Genomic DNA, 20,474 nt, shown 5'->3' with positions numbered 1-20,474 from the left:
GCTGCGCATTATTATATTGAGAATTATCATCGTTACTCTTTCCCGGAAGAGAAATTCAATCTTCTAACCAAAGGTTATTAAGCAGGGTTTTTATTGGTTTTTTTCTTTTTCTATTAGTAGTCTCGGCTGATTTAAAGCTAGTGAAAGATAAAAGTTCTTCGTAGATCTACTAATCGATTTAATTTCTTGCTGATGTCATCCAAATATTACTAAAAAATACTTAAATGGAAAGTCAGGAGTATGTCCATATCAAAACAACCCCTTCTCAAACATACTACTCAGTGATATCTGGTAAAGGAATCCTTTGGACCAGTAGTTGAACAAAAATGACTTAGAGGAAATTACATTAAAAAGGACACAAATACCGTAATTGATATATTTACTGACAAACATCCTGTAACAATTTTATTAGAATACTATATTAATCACTACTTTAATTCATTACAACAATTTTATTAGAATACTATATTAATCACTACTTTAATTCATTACATTTATGAAAAATACATTAATGTAAATAACACTTCTCTTCTAAGCCAAAACAGATAATTTAAAATCTCCAAAACTCGGAATCTTTGAAGCTATTAGTTCTAACTCTACTAAGAAAGTGAGAGAGGAAAGAATTATATAATAACAATCATACAACAGAAACTCCAAAATTAATAAGAGAAATGGGAAATTAGTTATACTAGAGGAAGAAAACAGTAACATTAAAAAAACAAGATTCATGGGGCCGGCCCAGTGGCGCAGTGGTTAAGTGCGCACGTTTCACTTCAGCGGCCCGGGGTTTGCTGGTTTGGATCCCAGGTGTGGACATGGCACTGCATGGCAAGCCATGCTGTGGTAGGCGTCCCACATATAAAGTAGAGGAAGATGGGCACAGATGTTAGCTCAGGGCCAGTCTTCCTCAGAAAAAAGAGGAGGATTGGCAGATGTTAGCTCAGGGCTAATCTTCCTCAGGGGAAAAAAAAAAAAAAACAAGATTCATCGTTAACTTTGAAAATATCTACGGTTCACAGAATTCACAATACTACCAACAAAGCAACTATAGTACAACACAAAGATTCACCTACAGAGGAATAAAACTATTGCTTCCCTATTTATTCAGTTTTCCCTATTTATTTATTCCACATATTAGCATGCTCTCAAAAAGCTTACAAAGCATTGCACTCAGGAGCACTAATTTCCCTCTCCTTGTCTTCCCTTCTTCCTTTTCCCATAATAAAAATAGCTCTCCAATTCTAATGAGTTAGTTTTGGAAGACAAATGAGCAATTATTAACATCTGCTGAAAAATACTTCGAACTTAAACCACCATCAGAGCCAGTTAAATGAGTTACACAAGAAAATATGCTACAGGACTTTACAGACACAACTTGCTTTTGACCTAAATGGAATTACCACTCAGCTTCATCATCTTATTTGTCTGCCGTGACTGAGAAAGACTTTTTGGCTGTTTCTAAAAAATCAAAGCTATCTTAGAAAGAAGGTAGATTTGCCATACCTGGCTATTCCTCTGAAGCACAGGTTCCACTGTGAACCTTTAACAGCTCTAGGCATATCAGGGAACTAATGGGGTGCCCTTCCATAAACCTACATTCATTTGAACAATGAATCTACTGGGAGAGAATTCATGTGTATTAAGTAAAAGTCCAAAGGGCACAAGTCTGAATCAAAGAAAACAGGACAGAGGAGAGGGTGCTTTCTGAATTGTACGTGGTACTGGTCCCCAGTGGACTCAGGCCTGAGTCCTAAAGGAAGGAGCTACAGTAAAATAGTTGCTTTACTATTACAGCTGTGGGATATTGAGAACACAAGGCCTCAGCAGGCTGGGTTCCAGGAGCAAGAGACAACCCCTCAAAGCGATGAGGAACTATACAATCAAATACCTCCAGGGACCAGGCAACTCACAAAAATGATTAAGTGATGTGGGAGAGGACTGTGGTGAACTGGAGACTGCAGGCCTCACCAGCAGGGGGCAGCCCTATTCAGCTCCAGCAGATTGTCGCCCTAAGAGGGTGAAAATCTACTGCTGCCAAAACTTCAAGAGAAGCCTGAAATCCAAAATGTGTAAAATAAAATCTCCCAGGTTTTAAATGTTAGCGACCAATTCAATTGCTTAAAAATACTTTGCTGGCCTTAAAAATACATCCACAGTCAAACTCATGACCTATGAAGTGGAGCTAGCGCCCTCAGCACAATAGGTCAACAGTACTGGTCATGCCTGCATCACACGTCAGCAATGACATTCATAGATATAAGCAGTGGTAAAGTATTTGTAATCATCAGGGGTGAAAAATACCACAAACACTGGCAGCAGAGCAGCTACTTTTGATGTTCACCTATTCTGCACCTGCTCCAAGGAATCTGAACCAAGCCTAGAGAAAAAACACACATACACACAACCATGTTGACTGGTCTCAGTTTATATTCATTACCACTAATCTCGAGTGGTCCCTTATTGCTGTCTGGCAATAATATATATAATACATAACATGTGTAAATATATATGTATGTATATACACACACAATATTATGTATATATTTCCCCAAATAACTATTTTACACCAAACTCTCTCTCCCCAAATCTCTAACAGCTCCCCATCTCCACTCTGCTAATGACTTTGCTTCCTACTTCACTGAGAAAACAAGCAGCATTTGAAAAATAACTTCCACATGCTCTGATCACCACATCTAACAACCTACCTACATCTGTATCCACATAGCCTCTCTTCCCTCCAGTTACTATGGCTACTCTTATGTACTCAATCTCTCTACTTGGTGTTGGATCCCATCCCCTCTAGCGCTGTACTCAAAGCCCTTGCTCCAGTAACTATACCTCTTTCTCTCCTTACACCATCAATTGTCAACTCTCCCTGTTTGCTGGTCACTTCCATCAGCACACTAGCACGCTATATAACCCCTGCATCTGCGGTAGGCAGCCTCTAAGACGGCCCCCAGTGATCAGTGTCCCTGGTATTAACCTTCTTGCAATGACCTCCCCTACATTTGACTAGGGATCTGTGTGAACAACAGAATATGACAGAAACGGTAGGACATAGTGTGTCAACTAATCCCATATCCTTTCACTTGCTTCTCTGCAAGTATTTCACATTTATTTAATAAACCATGTGATATGAACATTTTGTCAGTGAGCCTTTTTTTCCATAACCTTTGGGATAACTTGCCTGGTAGTATACTTGGAGTACACCACTGCATTAGGGTAATTTCCCACATGACACAGGTCTTCATCTGACTCTAAAAACAGTATTTGAAGTTACTCATTTTCTCTTTTTTGAAACATTTTCCTTACTTGTCCTCTGGGTCACTACTCAGAGTTCTCCTTCTATCTCACTGGCCATGTGTTCTTGAACTCCTCTGAAGTGCAAGAACCACTTTATTACTCTCTAGATAGCACAGCTAGACTCATAGCTTTAAATAACATCTTCAGGCTGATGAGTCCCAAATTTATATCTCTAATTCCAACATCTTACCTACCCTCTAGACAGTGTGAAAATGAACATTTACTATCTATCTTAAAACCTATTCCTCTCTTGGATCACTGCAACACGTCTCCAAAATGGTCTCCTGATTCCCACCTTAGACCCACTTCAGTCTACTCAAGTCAGCTGTCAGTGATCCTCCCAAAGCATAAATCAAATCATATTAATCCTTTGTTCAAAACTCATGTATGTCTTCCCATATCCATCACAGTAAAACCTAAAATCAGTACTATGACCTCCAAGGCCTCACCTGGCTCGCCCCCATCTCTACCTCCACCATTAACCAGCTCACGCACTTGGTTCTAGCCATGCTAAGCTCTGTGCTATTACCAAAACAGTCCAAGCATGCTCCCACTTCAAGATCTTTACACTCACCACTCCCTCTTCCTGCAGTGTTCCTTCCCCAAATATTCACATGGCTTGTTCACTCACATCCTTCAGGTCACTGCTCAAATATCATCTTACCAGAGAGGATTTCCTCATCACCTTTTATAAATACAAACTTCTACCTGCTCACTCAAGCACCCCTATCCATAGCATTCCCAATACTCCTTGTCCTGCTTTATTTTCTCCACAGTCCAAACCACCACCTGATAGATACGTAATGGTTTATTTTTTTCATTGCCTGTCTCTCTTACTAGACATTAAGCTCCGTGAGGTCAGCAATTTCTACATTCTGTTTATTTTACATGCCTGAAATCTACAGAATGCCTAGCAGACAGAAGGAATTCAACAAACACTACTGAAAAAATAAATGCATCACAGTAACAGGAGACATTCCCACAGTGAACCTTAGCAGCAAGAGAGGGCTGCTTGACATGAAGGCAAGAGGATTGCTTAAAGGAGCACAGGCCCCTCAGGTCCCACAAGCTCTGCAGACTCCCAGAACTATTTGAGAGGAGGACTGCAATACCACAAAAGCAGGTAAGGGCAAGGCCACAGAAATATGGCTTTGTGGCCCTGATAGGAAAAAATTCACAGGAAAAAATAAGTTCACCACAGAGAAACCTGGAACACACTCTCAACCAAGTGATCAAAGTAACATCACCAGTGACTGGACAAATAAAGTTCAAAATTAAAAATTAAAACTATGAAAGAAGAAACTGTAATATCACTAGACTTAGAATGTAACTTCTTAAATAATGCGCTCTACTGGACTAAAATACGAGACTTTTTCCTACATCTAAATTTCATTTAAAAACTAGAAATAAATAAATAAGTAAGGCAAGCAGCCATGATGTAAAATATCATAACACTGACTTTCAAAGAAACACTGTGACTTCCAGATAATATTTCTATTATTAATAAATAAATTATTAATAAATCTGAAAAAAACACCCATCATACTTTGAGGATTCAGTATGTCTTATTTCAATTGAAATATCATGAAATATTACAGAAAAACCTTAAGAGTAGTACAAATGTAAAAGGGCTAAACTTATTTATTTAAATTCAGTTGTCAATTAGCCATTTCTAAAAGGAGAAAAAAACAAAGCAAAATTACCTTCATGGACTGTAATGCCACAATTGTCACACTGAATTATTTCATCAGCATCCTCACTATTATCTCCCAGACAAACACAGCAAATCAGAATATGGTCCATTTTTTGAGAACTCCAGTTTTGACTCTTCTCAAGAATCAGCGAGTCCTATATATTAAAATATATCAGAAAATCACAAATTAAAAGGGAATTTAATAAATAAAATTCTCACTTTAAATTATTTTATGCACTTCCAAAACTATGCCACATTCTCCATTCTTTTAGTAATTTCAAAGTACACTACATTTGAGAAGTACATCTCTGTCCAAGGACCATCTAAGCACCCTCTCTCTAATTTTTCACTTCTCTGCAAGTCTCATATTCTCACCTCTAGGAAATGAAAAAGCAAGCAGTTAACTAACAAATCTTCATCTGTTTGCCATTCTGGATTATAGTCTGACCCTTTACACTAAGAGAAAGCAAAAATTAACCCACAAGTAATTATTAATCCTATATATGGGTTTAAAAAGTGTAAGACATGGTTCCTACAGTTAGGAAGCTTATAATCCTACCTTGGGGAGACAAGACACACATATATTAAACAGGAAAAAATCAATTCAAGATAACATATAAGCGAGTATGTATGTGACAGCATAGTTACAGACTCTATACTCCTTACATGCTGGGGAATTCAATAGTTGCAGGGTCATCAAACTACTGGCTGATAGACCCATGAGAGCCCACATAGGTCTATCTGTGTATACAGGTACAGAAAACCATCTAAAAACAGACCCAGCTGACTAGCTGCTAGAAGAGTCAGAGTACTCTCTTAGGTTTATGTCAAGAAATGTCTAGTGTAAACTGATAATAGAGATACCTAATTATAATATAAAAGGAGAAAGGAAGATGTATTAATAAATAAATACAAAAAGATAAAATTTCAAGAAAGGGACAAAATGGCTTCTTTTAAACTTTCTGCATCATAGATTTAAACTTTAAATAAATTAACAAGATAATGAACAGATTTGGCTTAGTATTACATATAGTAAAAGATGGCACTTGAGTCTATTTAAGAACCTAACCATATTCGGAAACAAAATAAATTACCTCCCTATCATACATTCAACATATTTTCATATTAATGTTTTTCATAATTTTATATTCTTTTAAACTGACCAATATCCAAAAGTAACCTTTAGAGGCATCATTTCAATAGCAATTTGTAAATGACAATTGAATGACACTTGAATGTCACAATAACATTCTTGAAATATATTTTCTGTGTAATACATCTAAACTTGTAGCTGGTCTGTCAAAACAAATCAGAAAAGAATACAAAAGTAAACAAGGAGGCAATGTCATTTCTCTTGAGAATTCTAGTACTTTAAAATTTTATATTTTGCTCCTCTTTGTTATAAAACCAAACAAAATAGTTTAGAGGTTTTGGACATGGCTAGCAAATAAAGGTAAACACTTTCTAAAAAGAAAACTCACATTTTATACTACTTTGGTACAGTGAGCAAAACAAAAATCTGCCTAGGTTTCCATCCCATTAGCCATGCTTCAACGTAACAGCATTTGACTTAAAGTCAAATGTTCTTGGGTTTCATTCCCAGCTCTCACTTAAAAGCTGTTGAATCTCAAAGCTGCAGTTTGTCATCCGTAAAATTGGATGATAAAAATACTATCTATTTCAAGAGGTTGGAGTAAGAATTATGAAGAAAATCTATGTCAAAAATGTTCCCGATACGTGCTTGGTACTCAAATGTTCAGTCCCATTCTCCTTTCCTCTGTTATTTCTGGTAGGTGGTTCAAGAAGAGAAACCATTTATTACCCTGGGGAATCTTCCTTGGAACTCCCAAGACAAAAATTATAAGACTCAATGAGCACTGCTGCTTTAAATATTTTCCCATGGTAAGTCCAAAAAATACTTTTTTCTTAGAATACCACATGGAATTTAAAAAATCACAGACTAGAAAAAAACCTAGTGAACAACCTGAGTTTGATGACTGAGAGGCTACTCACGTTTATGGGCTCTGCCAATACTCCTCTGGAGGAATTACAATTAATCAGTCCTTGAAAAAAAGGTTTACCCATGTGCGAAATAAATAAACTTCTATGGGTCAGAAAAACTAGTAGCAACAGGTGGCTCTAATTCCATTAGTTTCCAATTTCTCCATTTTGCTGAGAAAAACAGTAAACGTCTAAATTAGAACGCTATACAATTTCTCTCTACATATATTATCATTTAGAGGGAGAGAAAACAAAATTAACTTGTATTTCTGGCTCTCTGATCCCCATCATTTGAGATTTTTACTAGAATGTAATACAAACAGAGGGAAACTACATTATCCTAACCAAATGGCTGACAGACAATGCTTCAATGGGAAAGTCTAAATAACACATTCTCTCAGAAAGTTATGCTCTAAGTTGTCTTTCAGAGATCAAACACGGGTTTAAGCACACTTAGCAGAACATAAAAGCCAATTTAGTATCAATTTTTATTAGCATATTTCAGAAGATGTATATCATTTTTCAAGTTTCTGGAGAAAATAGTTAAGCTAAAGTTTTTACTACAAAATATATCATTTGAAAATATGATTTTTATATAAAAACAGAAATTGGATAAATGGGTTTTGAATGCCTCGAGTATCACCTAGAATATTCTATTAAAGTATAATTTAATAAAATCTAATGGTAATTATAAGATCAAATGGGGCACTATAGGAATAAGTCAATACTATAGAAAATTATTTTCCCCTTTTTCCCTTGGGATTTAAAATTTACACAGAAAATGATAATATTGCCCAGTGCTCTCCACAGGTATAAAATATGTTTAGTGTTCACTTATATATGTATTCCACAAAGATGATTTGATTATAATAATATATATAACAGGATAACTTCTAAATTATGTGTGTTTAATAGAAGGAAACTCCAGCACACCTCACATAAAACCAGAATTAAAAGAATCCTATTGCTCCAAAGATGAGAAAAAATTAGTACACCAAAAGTTTGACCAACAGTTCCTCCTCTAAGTTTTTAAAGATGGTTAAATTCTCAAGACTCTCCAGTAATTTTTGTACAATGCTACAGATTGATATTTCTTAGGCCTGAGAGCAATTTTTTTATTTTGAAATGTATAAAAAAGGAAATTGATTAATAAGTCAGAAGTCCCCACCAGAAGTGGCTATTTATAAATTTTGGCAAAATTTTTACATTTTAATTAGCAAAAATCAGATGACAACTACCATTTCTTCACATGGCAAGATATCTAATCCATTTAACATAACAGCCTTCTATGAAAAAATATTTCCATCTGAAAATTTCTACTGATACAATTTTCTGTCATATATTAATTCTCATCTAAAGCTCTAGTTTCAAAGTCCTAAAAATGAAAACCATTCTCTGAAAATGCTACACAGCTCTCCCAAAAAATTTACTTCAGAAAACTAAAAGACAAGATAACCTTAGAGAATCTCAAAAGCTTCAAGATAAAAGCTTGAAAAACACATATAACCATATTCCATTGGGACTGTTCAGACTGCACTAAATTCAAAAAATGCCATAATGCCATCAGCACAGGCAAGTGCCCATATGCAAAAAATGCAGGTTGTCAAATACCCAACTCCACAACAGTATTTCTCAAAGTGTGGTCTGAGGAATTCTCTTTCAGAGGGTTCACAGGGTAAAGGCTATTTCATAATAATATGAAAGTTACTTGCTTTCTTCACTTTCTCTCATGGGTATACAGTGAAGTTTTCTAGAAGGGATATGACATGGGACGATGTCATCTATCTGACAACTTGTGTACTCTTCTATATGTCTCATTTTTTGAAATACCTGACTTTTAATTTGAAGTGGTAAATATCAAAAGATACCTACATAATAATTGAGGTCCCCAATAATTTTTTAAGAGCATAAAGGGGTCCTGAGATCAAAAAGTTTGAGAACCACTGCTCTACAGTATTTCAAGACGTATGGCATAGGCATGTTAAGGCTATTAAGAGTCAACACTTATAAAAGAACCCCTGCTCAAAAAATATCACAACTCCCCTAAGAAACTTCAAAATTATGAAAGTTTCTGGGCATCATTTCAATGATGCCCAACATCATTTCATTTCCATAAAAAAACACTTGACATAGTGGCCCCGAAAAAACTTTATCTGCTTGTAAACCAAATATAATATAATTCTATTATGTATTTTCAAAGCCATGTTTTCAGGTGTGTCTACTACAAAGTAATATTTGAAAATTTAAAGTCAAAGCAGAGAAAAATAAAACTTCAAATATGATCAAATACATATGTATTAACTAATGGATGCTTGGCAAGGTATCACCACCTAAAATAACCAGGAAGATTAAGATACAAACACTGGTCATAAGGCAACAAGGATTACCATTAGTCATCTTTTTATAAAATAAAGATAAGATCAATAGGAAATTTAGAAACAATAATCTCAATTGATCAGTTTTTTATTAAAATTTAATATCTAATTTGAGTGACATTTACATAGAACTAGAATCATCAAAAATTATTGAAGAGTTTGAACAATAGTCTTGGAGAAAAAAACAGTTATCAAGCCTTCAGGTAGAATATTACTACAGGAAAATTAACTTTCTGTAAGCTTTACATTTCTGCATAGGGTAGAGCAAAAGGAAAATTACTATAAATTAACACGAGGAATTAATTTAGCTACTGTAAGAAGAAACTTCTTGCCAACTTTATCACGGCACTTTTCCAAGAAATGCTCTGGAATATTATTCCCTTGGACTGTTAACCTAAATATATAAAGACCCATTATTTACTAGTTTCTTCTGGTAGGAAAAAACTAAACAGTACATGTGGCCTTTAAATGCATCACAAAGAAAAGTCTACAATCTCTTAAGCAATACATTATGTATTACAGATAATTAACAAATGGGTAATGTATACACTTTACATGGTAAGTTTCTAAACACATGCAGGTGTTTACCACACCTTAGCCTAAATCTAATCCACATTGCCTCTATCATTAGCCAGACTACTTTTGTGAATGTCAGGCTAACAAAAATGAAGTAAAGAAGTGATGCTGCCAAAGGTAAACTTATTTAGTGGATAGAGATTACTAAATGCTATAAAATAAACTGGATACACGCCTAAATCAAATATAAACAATTAGATTTTCCATACTTCTATCTCCCTAAGCTGGCATTGGGAATAGGGAACTGCCTGTGCTATATCATGATAAAAACCATATTGTATTCCAAATGACAGTTTTCCTTTACATAAAGGTAAGAATTAGGACAGCAATGGAGTAGGCAACATTCTTCACATGAACGTGGGCAACCTAAAAGTTAACCAATGTTTATGATCTAAAAGATAAACTCCTGTTTCATCTCCACTGACATATAACCCTGCCTAGCCTGCTATACATTACTTTAGTACGAAAACGTCAAATTTTTAAAAGAAATGCTCTTGAAACAGATAATCACTGCTATGTACAACTTATAAGCAGAAGAAATGCAAAAGAACAAAGCATAGAAGGAAAATCTTTCTACCAGCTTAATCTATTTCAATAAGAAAAAACAAAAAATAAGTGCTTGATAAAGAAGTGAATTTTCATGACTATGAACACATTAACGGAAATGACAGACTTATTATAGTTCTACATGTGATGTAACAGGTACATCTACATGTAAGACAACAACTCAATCTTCCTTTTGAAGAAAAACATATACATAAACACACAGACAAGAGACACAAATGTGTTTGACTGAAGAGTCTTGAATGTTGCATCTTGGGCCCAATGGATAAACCTAACTTTTGGTAGTAGAACTTCAAGTGGAAGAACTGAATCATTACTGTAGTTTTATGATAGAAATGTTTGCTTTTTTTTTTCATTTCTTTGTAGAGAGAATCTATTCACTAAATATATGTAAACATACAGTTGGTATTTACTACCATACATCTAAAGCAAAGATTTGGTGACTATTCAGATGATAGCTGCTAGAACCAGTAAAGGAATTAACCTTTAAAACGAATCTCTAAAAGTCTGAGACAATCATTATGCTGTTTGTTGCCCTGCTTTAAAGTATTCTAAGTCTAAATTTGTATGTGGATATAGATACAACTAAGTTGAAAGAAAGGTGACTTTTGTTTTCATAATCCACTTAGCACCACTCAGCAGTCCTATGAACAATGGGGTGAGAGAAGAGAAAGGAGAAAGGAAAACTCTACCATTTCCCAAGTCTATTGATATAAAAATACTTCTCTAAATATATAGATTGTGAATTCCTTGAGGACGGTGACTGTGAGTTCCTTGAGAACGGTGACAAATAGCAGATACTCAGTAAAGGTTGGTTGACCAAATGAATAAATGTTACAGTTAGGGTGCTCATTCACTCCCATAGCTGTCTATAAATAGGATTTCAAGGAAGCCACTTAATGTAACGGGTAGAACGGTTTAGAGAAGAATTCCCTTTTCCCCAGACAGACAGATATCATAAAAATTGGGTTGGTCTACCTCATTACTCTTGCTTTGAGATAGTGTCAGGCTATCATTGGTCAGTTCCTCATCATCAGCACTGTTTCTGCTAAGAACTTTACTCTTCTTCTTCTTGCAACCCCCTTCACTGGCGGGGCTGCTATGATCTTCATCATTGCCTTCCTCGTTCTCATCCTCATCACTCCCACTTCCCTCATCTTCATCATCCTCATTGTCTCCATCACTTCCTTCTTTCTGAGATGCAGATCTTCCCTTTCTCTTTACTACAGTAGGTCGCCAATCATTGTCATCTTCACTGTCATAGTCATCCATGTCATTCAGCTCTTCCATGGAAACAAAATCCAAAAGTGGTCGGTTTCGACGAAGGTTCCACTTTTTTGGCTCACTGACTTGTTCCTCTGTAGTGGTCGTGGTAGTGGGGACTGAAGGAGATGTGTTAACAGCAGAAGGACTTGTGGCTGGTGTAGTGGAAGTAGCAGAAACAGCCACACTGTCAGGTACTGTTGCTTTTTCTTTCTCCTTCTCTCTCTCCTTTTCTTTCTCTTTTTCTTTCTCCTTCTCTTTTTCCTTTTCTTTTTCTTTCTCTTTCTCCTTTTTCTTTCTAGGTCTTTCTCCATTCTCTTCTTCTTCCTTCTTTTCCATTTTAATTAACTGTTTTTCTGATGACAGTATTTCTTCCTCTGCAGAATTTTTACATTGTTCTTCTTTTACTTTAATATCTTCATTCAGTTCTTCTTCTAAAATATTTTCTTCAGAATCACTACAGGAACCTTCTCCACTGTCCTTTGAGGGATCTTCACTTCCATTACCACTCCCTTCAGAATCTGTTGAAAATATGAGAAAAAAAAACCACACATATGTATATACATACACACACACACACACAACGCTGACACAAATGAAACCACCAAAATTTGTGAATAACTTGCAAAACAATATAAACAAATTTAAGTCAAAGAATGGTAGACATTCCCAACCTGATTAAATAATAAATCGATGAAGTTGGCATAATGGGTTTAGTACAATATAGCACTAATGAAGATGAATATATGTAATTCTAAATACAATATGCTTTACAACAAGGAGCACTATTTAGTGTCACATAGCTCATACTATATTTGGTGCCCTAGAGGCAATTTTTTTCTAAAAGTAAATATGCTTCTTTTTAAATTGGGCACTTGATTTTAACTTAATGATAACATAATACAGACCAAATTTTTCTTCCCTTACATCTTCCTTTCAGAAACTATATGGACTTACAAGCATTGAGTCACATTCAGAACAAGAAAAATCGGGCCCAAAAAACTTCACTTTATTTATTTCACTCTTTACCCAGCAAAAATGAGCAGATATTTTTGAAAGTCAACTTGTACCACATTCCTAATGTACCAATTAATTTTAGGAGTACCAAGTACACAGGTGAAAAGAGACAACAGCAATGGCACAGAAAATGGAAGTTGCAAGAGAAATTACCAATTTTCCTGTTTATTAGGATACTTACTGTTCATATCAATAAAAGAGCCACCTAAACTTCCTAAAATTCTAGGCCGTAACTACTATAGCACCTAGAATGAAAGAAATTAATGAATTTTTAAAAACAAATCCATCTTGGAAAAGAGCAACCACAGCAGTCACTAAAAAGATAGGCTGAGGACACTAAAGAGTTCAGGCAAGACTAAAAGCTTTCCAGCAAGTTTCTTCCCTTCCTGCCTAGGGCAACCCAGGCCCTCTTAGCCCAACACTATCCAGTAACCTTCTAATCCTCTTTACACCTAATCAAATAAATAAACAGCTAAAATATTTGGAGATGGGGCCACCCCATGGCTGAGTGGTTAAGTTCGTGTGCTCTGCTTCGGTGGCCCAGGGTATTGCAGGTTCAGATCCTGGGCACGGACATGGCACCGCTCATCAAGCCATGCTAAGGTGACATCCTACATGCCACAATTAGGACCCACAACTAAAAATATATACAACTATGTACCGGGGGCTTTGGAGAGAAGAAGGAAAAATAAAATAAATAAATAAAATAAAATATTTGGAGAGGGGTATAAAGGGGAGGAGAAAAAAGGAAGGGGAGCAGGAGAAAGTGGGAAACAAACCAGTCATATCAGGTCGTGGCCAACAGCAATAGTAAAATCTGTAGGGTGATGAATTTTTTGCACCTATAACCAAGAAAAGGGTAATAATAAAATGGTGAAAAAAGTCCATGCTTCCACACCATTTTAATTTCTGTTAACTCAATCAGCCTTAACCACTATAATTAACTGGGCATTAAAAGTAAGCAAAGTTAAAGTTGTCTATAATTAGTATCTGGTGTCTAAAATATCTCAGAAATCCTTTACAAATGGTTGATTAAAAAAAAATTCTACGAGTTTTAAATCACATAAAAAATAAGGACTAACATTTAGCAGATGTTGACTGATCCTACAAAATCACCGTCAATCTCAAGATTATCAGGCAGTAGCCACAGCTTATTCAGGACTGTTGCAAAAAAATATTCTCATCCTAAACAATCTTGCAAAAGACAGAAGAGCAATATCATGTAAGTCAACAGTCTCTTATCTGAAACTTTTGGAGCCAGATGTGTTTCAGAATTTGGATTTTTTTCAGATTTTAGAAGGGCAGCATGGTGTATGCACAATATATTACAATACCACCTCCAGGGAGGTTTATGGTACTATCCTATAATCAAACATCCCTGTAGTGAAAAGCATGAATATTTACAAGTACGATACGTAAACACTACAAACAAACTCTATCAGTCCCAGTCAGGTTTTAGCATCAAATAAGTTTGTGCCAAACTTAGGAAACACCTTTGGATTTCTGATTTGGATTTGTGGATTTCAAACAGAGTGTGGACCCAGTATCATTCACAAACTGATGATTTCTTTTCAGGCCAACAGCTCTACAAATCATAAGAAAATTATGATTTTTTTATACCAAGCAAGACAATTAAACCCACACTACCAAGAAAAACTACCTCTGGTAAAAAAAATAATAATAATTTCCAGATATTTTTAGATAAAGATCTAATAAATAACAAGCAGAGTTGACTAAATACTTTTAAGGCAAAGAAGGATCTCTGTGCATACTGACTAAAGAAATCTGGAATATCTTGCAAGCAATGCCATAATTAAGAGAGCCAGGAGATGGAGAAAGGGTACTTTTCTTCTGGATCAACCTTCTAAAAGCCTTTGTAGAAGTACCTAAAACGTACTCCTAGGGGCTGGCCCCGTGGCCGAGTGGTTAACTTGGCACGGTCCGCCGCAGGCGGCCCAGTGTTTCGTTGGTTCGAATCCTGGGCGCAGACATGGCACTGCTCGTCAGACCACGCTGAGGCAGCGTCCCACATACCACAAGTAGAAGGACCCACAACGAAGAATATAAAACTATGTACCGGGGGGCTTTGGGGAGAAAAAGGGAAAAATAAAAAATTTAAAATAAAATAAAATAAAATAAAACGTACTCCTAACAACTTTTACCAATAAAAACTTACAGTAGATACAAAAGTAAGATTAACTGGGGCACAAACGTGGGTACTGATCAAAACTGAAACCAATCCAACTTTGCTATTACTTGAAAAGTTTTACAAAATGTCAGGAATTTCTGCAATTTTGTTTTGGTTGTTGGTGCCAATGCCAATCAATTATTTTTAAAAATATAGGGAAATTGATACTCTTTGATTCTGTTTTTGTTTTGTAATCATGCCTGAATAGAGTAATTAGAAAAAAAGATTTAAAGGCTTTACATTTTTTAACATATTATTAGAAGAATCTGAGATTATTCCACAAATCCAAATCCTAGTAGCTTATCCAACCCTTCATTCTCCAAATATAACACATATCCATATACCAACTGCAGGCATCAGCAATGTATCAAATCTTATCTTTCTTTGATCTCTGAAAAATAACTTCATCTGATTAGTCATCATGTCTTCTTGATACATATGCACTTGAGGGATGGAGATAATATTTAGTTACTAGCATAGCCTGCTAACAGTGACAATGAGAAAATCAGAGTCCTTGGTGATCTATTATTATATTTTTGTAGGCTGCAAAGAAAAATTTCCTATTACTACAAATTCAAATAATGACTCTGTGCCATGTTCCAAATTCTTCACTCTTACATCCTTAAAAAAACAAAATGTAATAGAGAAATAAGCCAGATACTTCAACTACAGCTATCTTAGGCCTAAGGACAGAGTTAATTCTCAAGTCTACAATAAAATTTTTTATGTTAGAAAAGAAAATCTCTGAAATCGAAATCCCTACTTCCTATTCAATTAAAAGGTAACTTTCCTAAACATACAATATATCAAAATCTCCCCAAGCAGGAGCTATTTCAACTAAAAGACAGTTAAGGAATTTTTTACAGTTATAGAATTAAAAAACCAACCTTCAAAAATCTCTTCATAATATTCAATGCTTAAGCTCCCCATAATAAATATTAAATGATAAAATCAGTATACTTTAATTCAGAATGTTATGTTAGCTTTGCAATACAAAGAATCATCTTTGTTCATCAACCTTAATTATTTACCTACAGTCATGAGCTGCCAAACAATGTTTCAGTCAACAAGGGACTGCATATATGACAGTGGTCCCATGATATTAGCACCATATTGGCTACATGTGTATTAGGCTGTATCCTCTAGGTTTGTGTAAGTACACTCTATGATGTTCGCACAGAGGAAATTGCTTAATGATGCACTGTTCAGACTGCATCCCTACCATTAATCAACACATGCTGTATTCTATTCATTGATGTAGTGCAAAAGTGATTAGTACGATAAATATACACAACAGATAAAGAGATCACCAGTCTACTGGTGACTCAGTTATCATCTTGGGGCCATTTCTGACTAATCCTGTATATCTCCTTTAAAAAAGTCAATCAGTCAATGAAACTCATCCTCTACTTCTGACTCTACACCCAGCTGTGTCATCTTACATTTTCTGGGTAAATCTAGACAAGTGGTTCTCAAGTGGAGACAATTTTTGTCCCACAAAGGACATTTTGCAATGTCTAGAGACAACAGTTGCCACAAAAGGGCAGGGAGCTAAGGGGAAGGTAGGGAAGATGCTACTGGCAATTAGTAAGCAGAACACAGGGATGCTGCTAAACACCCTATGATACACAGGATAAGTCTCCATAACAAAGAATTAACCAACACAAAGTGCCAAGAGGTGAGATTGAGAAACGCTGGTCTAGCACATAAGGCCCCAATTTGACCTCATTCTACTTTCCCACGCTCTTCTCTTCTACTATTCTTTCACTTAATGCTGATCCCCAAATATAAATGACATTTTCCAGCCTCCACACTTCGAATACTTAATGTTTCCCCACCTAGAGTGCTTCTTTTTCAGTTCCTAGTTTAACAATTATCTCCTCAATGAACTGTTCTAGATCAATCTAGCCTAAAGTAGTCCCATCTCCTTTGAAAGACTTGAAGAACACAAGTGATCAATCATGCCCTGTATCATCTAGCCATTATTTTATTTAATTATTCTAATATTATCACTATTTCCCTGTGAATTCATCATAACATCCAGAAAAGTGCTTTTAAACAAAACCACAGATGGTCAATGAACATATCTTGATCCACTTAGCCCAAGTCAGAAGTACACAATACTACCAAAGCAAAGACTCAGCCTGACTCTTCCGGTTCGATTTTTTTCTGGCAATTTGGCCTAACTAAACTAACTACAGCTCAAGATCTAAAGTTACCCATCTTACTTTGGTCAAGGAGTTGGGGGAGACACAGCATTGCTATTTTGTATTGTTTAATAAAAGTAATAAATGCACTTATCTTCAAAAACATTCCATTTATATAGCAGATCGCTAAATGTAAGCTATCCGATCCCCAATCCTAGATTCAAGTCTCAAACATAACCACTTTAGCTAGACCAAACCATGAAACTGCCAATAATGAACTGTTTTAGACCTATAAAACTGTAAATTCTTATAGTTCCACCTACCATTTCTGCGTATGGTTCTTCTGGTGGTTATCACCATAATTCTAATATACTTATACCCCATTTTGGGACTTAGTAATTTTAAAATTTATTTATTGACTGTCCTCAATCACAAATGAGCGCCATAGCTCTACTTTCACACTAGAGATAAAACGAAAGATGATCTATTTTCAATTCATAATTGTCTAAACTTAGAGGCTTATGATTATTAACTGTCAATAATCACTTGCCTATCTTACAGGCAGGTCATTTTTGAGAAATATTTATCTTTTTCGATTTTATCCTCTGAGAAGTACATGAATAAAATTATGTTTATCCGCAAGGGCGTTGAATATAATACCTTTTCAGAACTGTCCATATTTACTCTTCAAGTCAAACAGAAATATAAAGTTTTGTAGTGAGAATTTAGATTTCAAAATGAAGATCCTAAGAAAGTGATGCACAGAATCCAATTAACAAAAATTGAGGCCAACCAATCTAACCATTTTAACATTAAATTCTAAGGAAGTCAGCAGTTCATTCAGTAAGTCATTTCTAGAGATTGGTTTGAAAGAAGCTATAATTAGACAGATGTTTAGCTACTATTTCTCCACCTCCAGTTGAATCTATTCATAAGAAGCGTTGAGATTCCACAACTTCAACATTTTTGAAACCAGTGATAAGTCTAATAACTTATTTCCTATAAGAGTCCAGTATCTCAGGCAAAGAAGAGGAAGGAGTGAAACAGGAAACACTGTTAATCTAGAGTAAGCAAACATCTCAGCTACAAGGAACACCAACAGACTTTAACCAAGAATGGAAAATATCATTCAATTTCTACTGACTACTATTTTAAACGAAATCATTTTCTACTAACCTCTTATCTACAGTAACATATCAAGAACTACACAGATAAATTTGTGACCTTTGAGTCAAAAATTTAAGCTCCCCAGGGGCCAGGGAAGTAAATTATAAGTACAGCAGACTAGGTATTATGACAAGAGGGAACAGAAAACACACGTTTTTGAGTTCTTTTAGGAGATTTTTTTCCAAAACTATCAGGCTAACAAAACTCATCCTACCACTGTTCACAAAAAATAGATAATTCCCATCAACTCTGATTAAGATTTAACATGGTTAGCAATATTTTGACACCAAAAATTATTTTGAGAAAGTAGTTTGTATCATCAGACTGTTTTAACCCTTGCAAAGAGAGGTGACACCTGTGAATGACCCCATCTCAATACACAATAAGAAAAAATTTATCTACAAAGTCAGGATTTATTGTCCCAAAAATAATGATGAAATACAGAAATTAAGCTTTGGAGTTTTTCCCACAACGGTATTCAAATAAACCATAACTTCTGAGACCCAGCTATTTTTGCCACAGTTTACAAACTCAACCGTAACAAACCAAAACTATATTCTAGCCAAGATTCTTATCTGCCAAGGTTTTCACCGAGAGAACTAACATAGGCTTGGATTTTAACTCCCTTTCCTTCCCTTTTCTTTCCCTTCTCTGGAAGTACCAAACATCAGTGAATCGACTAAATAGGACAGGAAAGTGCTGAGAGGCAAAGGTTAAAAAAACTTAAGATTAACCTGACAACTGGGAGTGTCCTCAATTAGTTACCACAATATCCTAGTTTCAGTTTAAGATTGTTTATCTACTTTTAGGATCTAAGCAGTGAAAAGATTATAAATGTTGGAGTCAAAAGACATGGATTAGATGCACTGGGGCCTGAGTGACCTCATGCAAATTCTTTAAACTCAGCCCCACACTATCTGTAAAACACTATCTCCTTCACTGAGTTATTGTAAAAATTAAATACGGTTACAAAAATAAAAAGTTCTCAGTAAATAACTACGCAAACTCTGCTTGTTGATGCTATTAAAAGCAAAAGAGTAACACAACACAACCTAATTTCATCCCTTCCTACTATCCCTAGCAGGAAAAAAAACAAAAACCAGAGGAAAGGAAAGAGATATGACTAAGCAGAGAAAACTCTTTGGAAGAATATTTAAAAACCATTAAAGGGATGAAATTAGAAGGGCTTTTATTTTTCACTTTATTTAAATTTCCACCAAAAGGGGCAGAATTATAAGCAATTTTTACTGTTCACGTGTGGTTTAGTATTTTTGACAAATATTTAAACATAATTTGTATGCATTTCTCAGATTCCTGCAATTAAAATTGTATATATCTTTATATATATGTATATATATATATGGTACAATAAACAGAAGATAAAAGGAAAAATACACTCTTCTATGTTTTCCAATTTTGTACAATGCAAATATACAAGCTTTTTAAAAAGTTCACTGTTTTCAAAATCACAAGATATAATGAGCAGGTATGCATGCTTTATACCTCAGAAATTTTTGAAAGGCCCAATCCATAAGATCCAGCAACTACCACAAAGTACAACTTTTTACTCTGGTCAATTTTATTCCAGCAAGGGAGCTAATAGACAAAAAGCAAAAGTCCCCCCACAGGGTGCCAAGTGATCTGAAAAGAGAAGAATCCTGTTCATGGGCTGTTCATGGCTCACACTATTCTCAGGATATTATTCAACTTCGGGATCTCTCTCGATCTTTTTCCCTCTATCCATAAACTAAGCATAAACATATTTTAAAATAAAGACTAGAGAAAATGTTTTTGCATCTTTGGAATAAGTCCTTCTCTGCCTGCTAACTACCTGAGTAAGTCATCAACAAAAACAGAGGCGATGGTAAGATCTAGCGATAGGATCTTAGGGAAATGTGGGAAATCAAATGCACAAAATAAATGAGGTTTATGTGCTTTAACTTTAAATTGGCAATTTAATCAAAACCGATTCTTGAAAAAAAGTGTCTGAAAATAAGGCCAACTCCAGAAAGCTGGGAAAAGGGAAGAGAGAAGGCAACATTTACCTGAGGCATCTCCAACTTTAAAATCACTGTCATCTGAACTATCATAATCGAGAGCTTCTAGCAGAGAAGCTGCCAAAGGCTTCACCTGCCTCCTCTTGGAGCTGCGATCCACTGTTAAGAGAAAAATATGACACC

The 20,474-nt window shown here is 35.4% G+C and overlaps 1 protein-coding gene across 6 annotated transcripts in view; it reads right to left on the bottom strand.

Annotated features, from left to right (window-relative positions):
* The window catches only part of PHF14 (PHD finger protein 14), a 200,801-nt gene that overhangs the window by 179,432 nt on the left and 895 nt on the right, over nt 1-20,474 (bottom strand). For all 6 annotated transcript variants that reach the window (XR_011503237.1, XR_011503236.1, XM_070509165.1 and 3 more), the window contains exons 2-4: nt 20,340-20,450; nt 11,491-12,296; nt 5,007-5,151 (exon numbers count right to left, since the gene is read on the bottom strand). Coding sequence is in view for 4 of the 6 variants with exons in the window: in XM_070509165.1 (XP_070365266.1) it covers nt 5,007-5,151; nt 11,491-12,296; nt 20,340-20,450 (1,062 nt within the window). In the remaining 2 variants the exon portion in view is untranslated. The remainder of the gene's footprint in view (nt 1-5,006; nt 5,152-11,490; nt 12,297-20,339; nt 20,451-20,474) is intronic.

The sequence above is a fragment of the Equus asinus genome, chromosome 1 (assembly GCF_041296235.1).
Source record: "Equus asinus isolate D_3611 breed Donkey chromosome 1, EquAss-T2T_v2, whole genome shotgun sequence".
NCBI lineage: Eukaryota > Metazoa > Chordata > Mammalia > Perissodactyla > Equidae > Equus > Equus asinus.
Note: the sequence above shows the minus strand (reverse complement) of the source record. Positions and strands in the feature narration are given on the sequence as shown.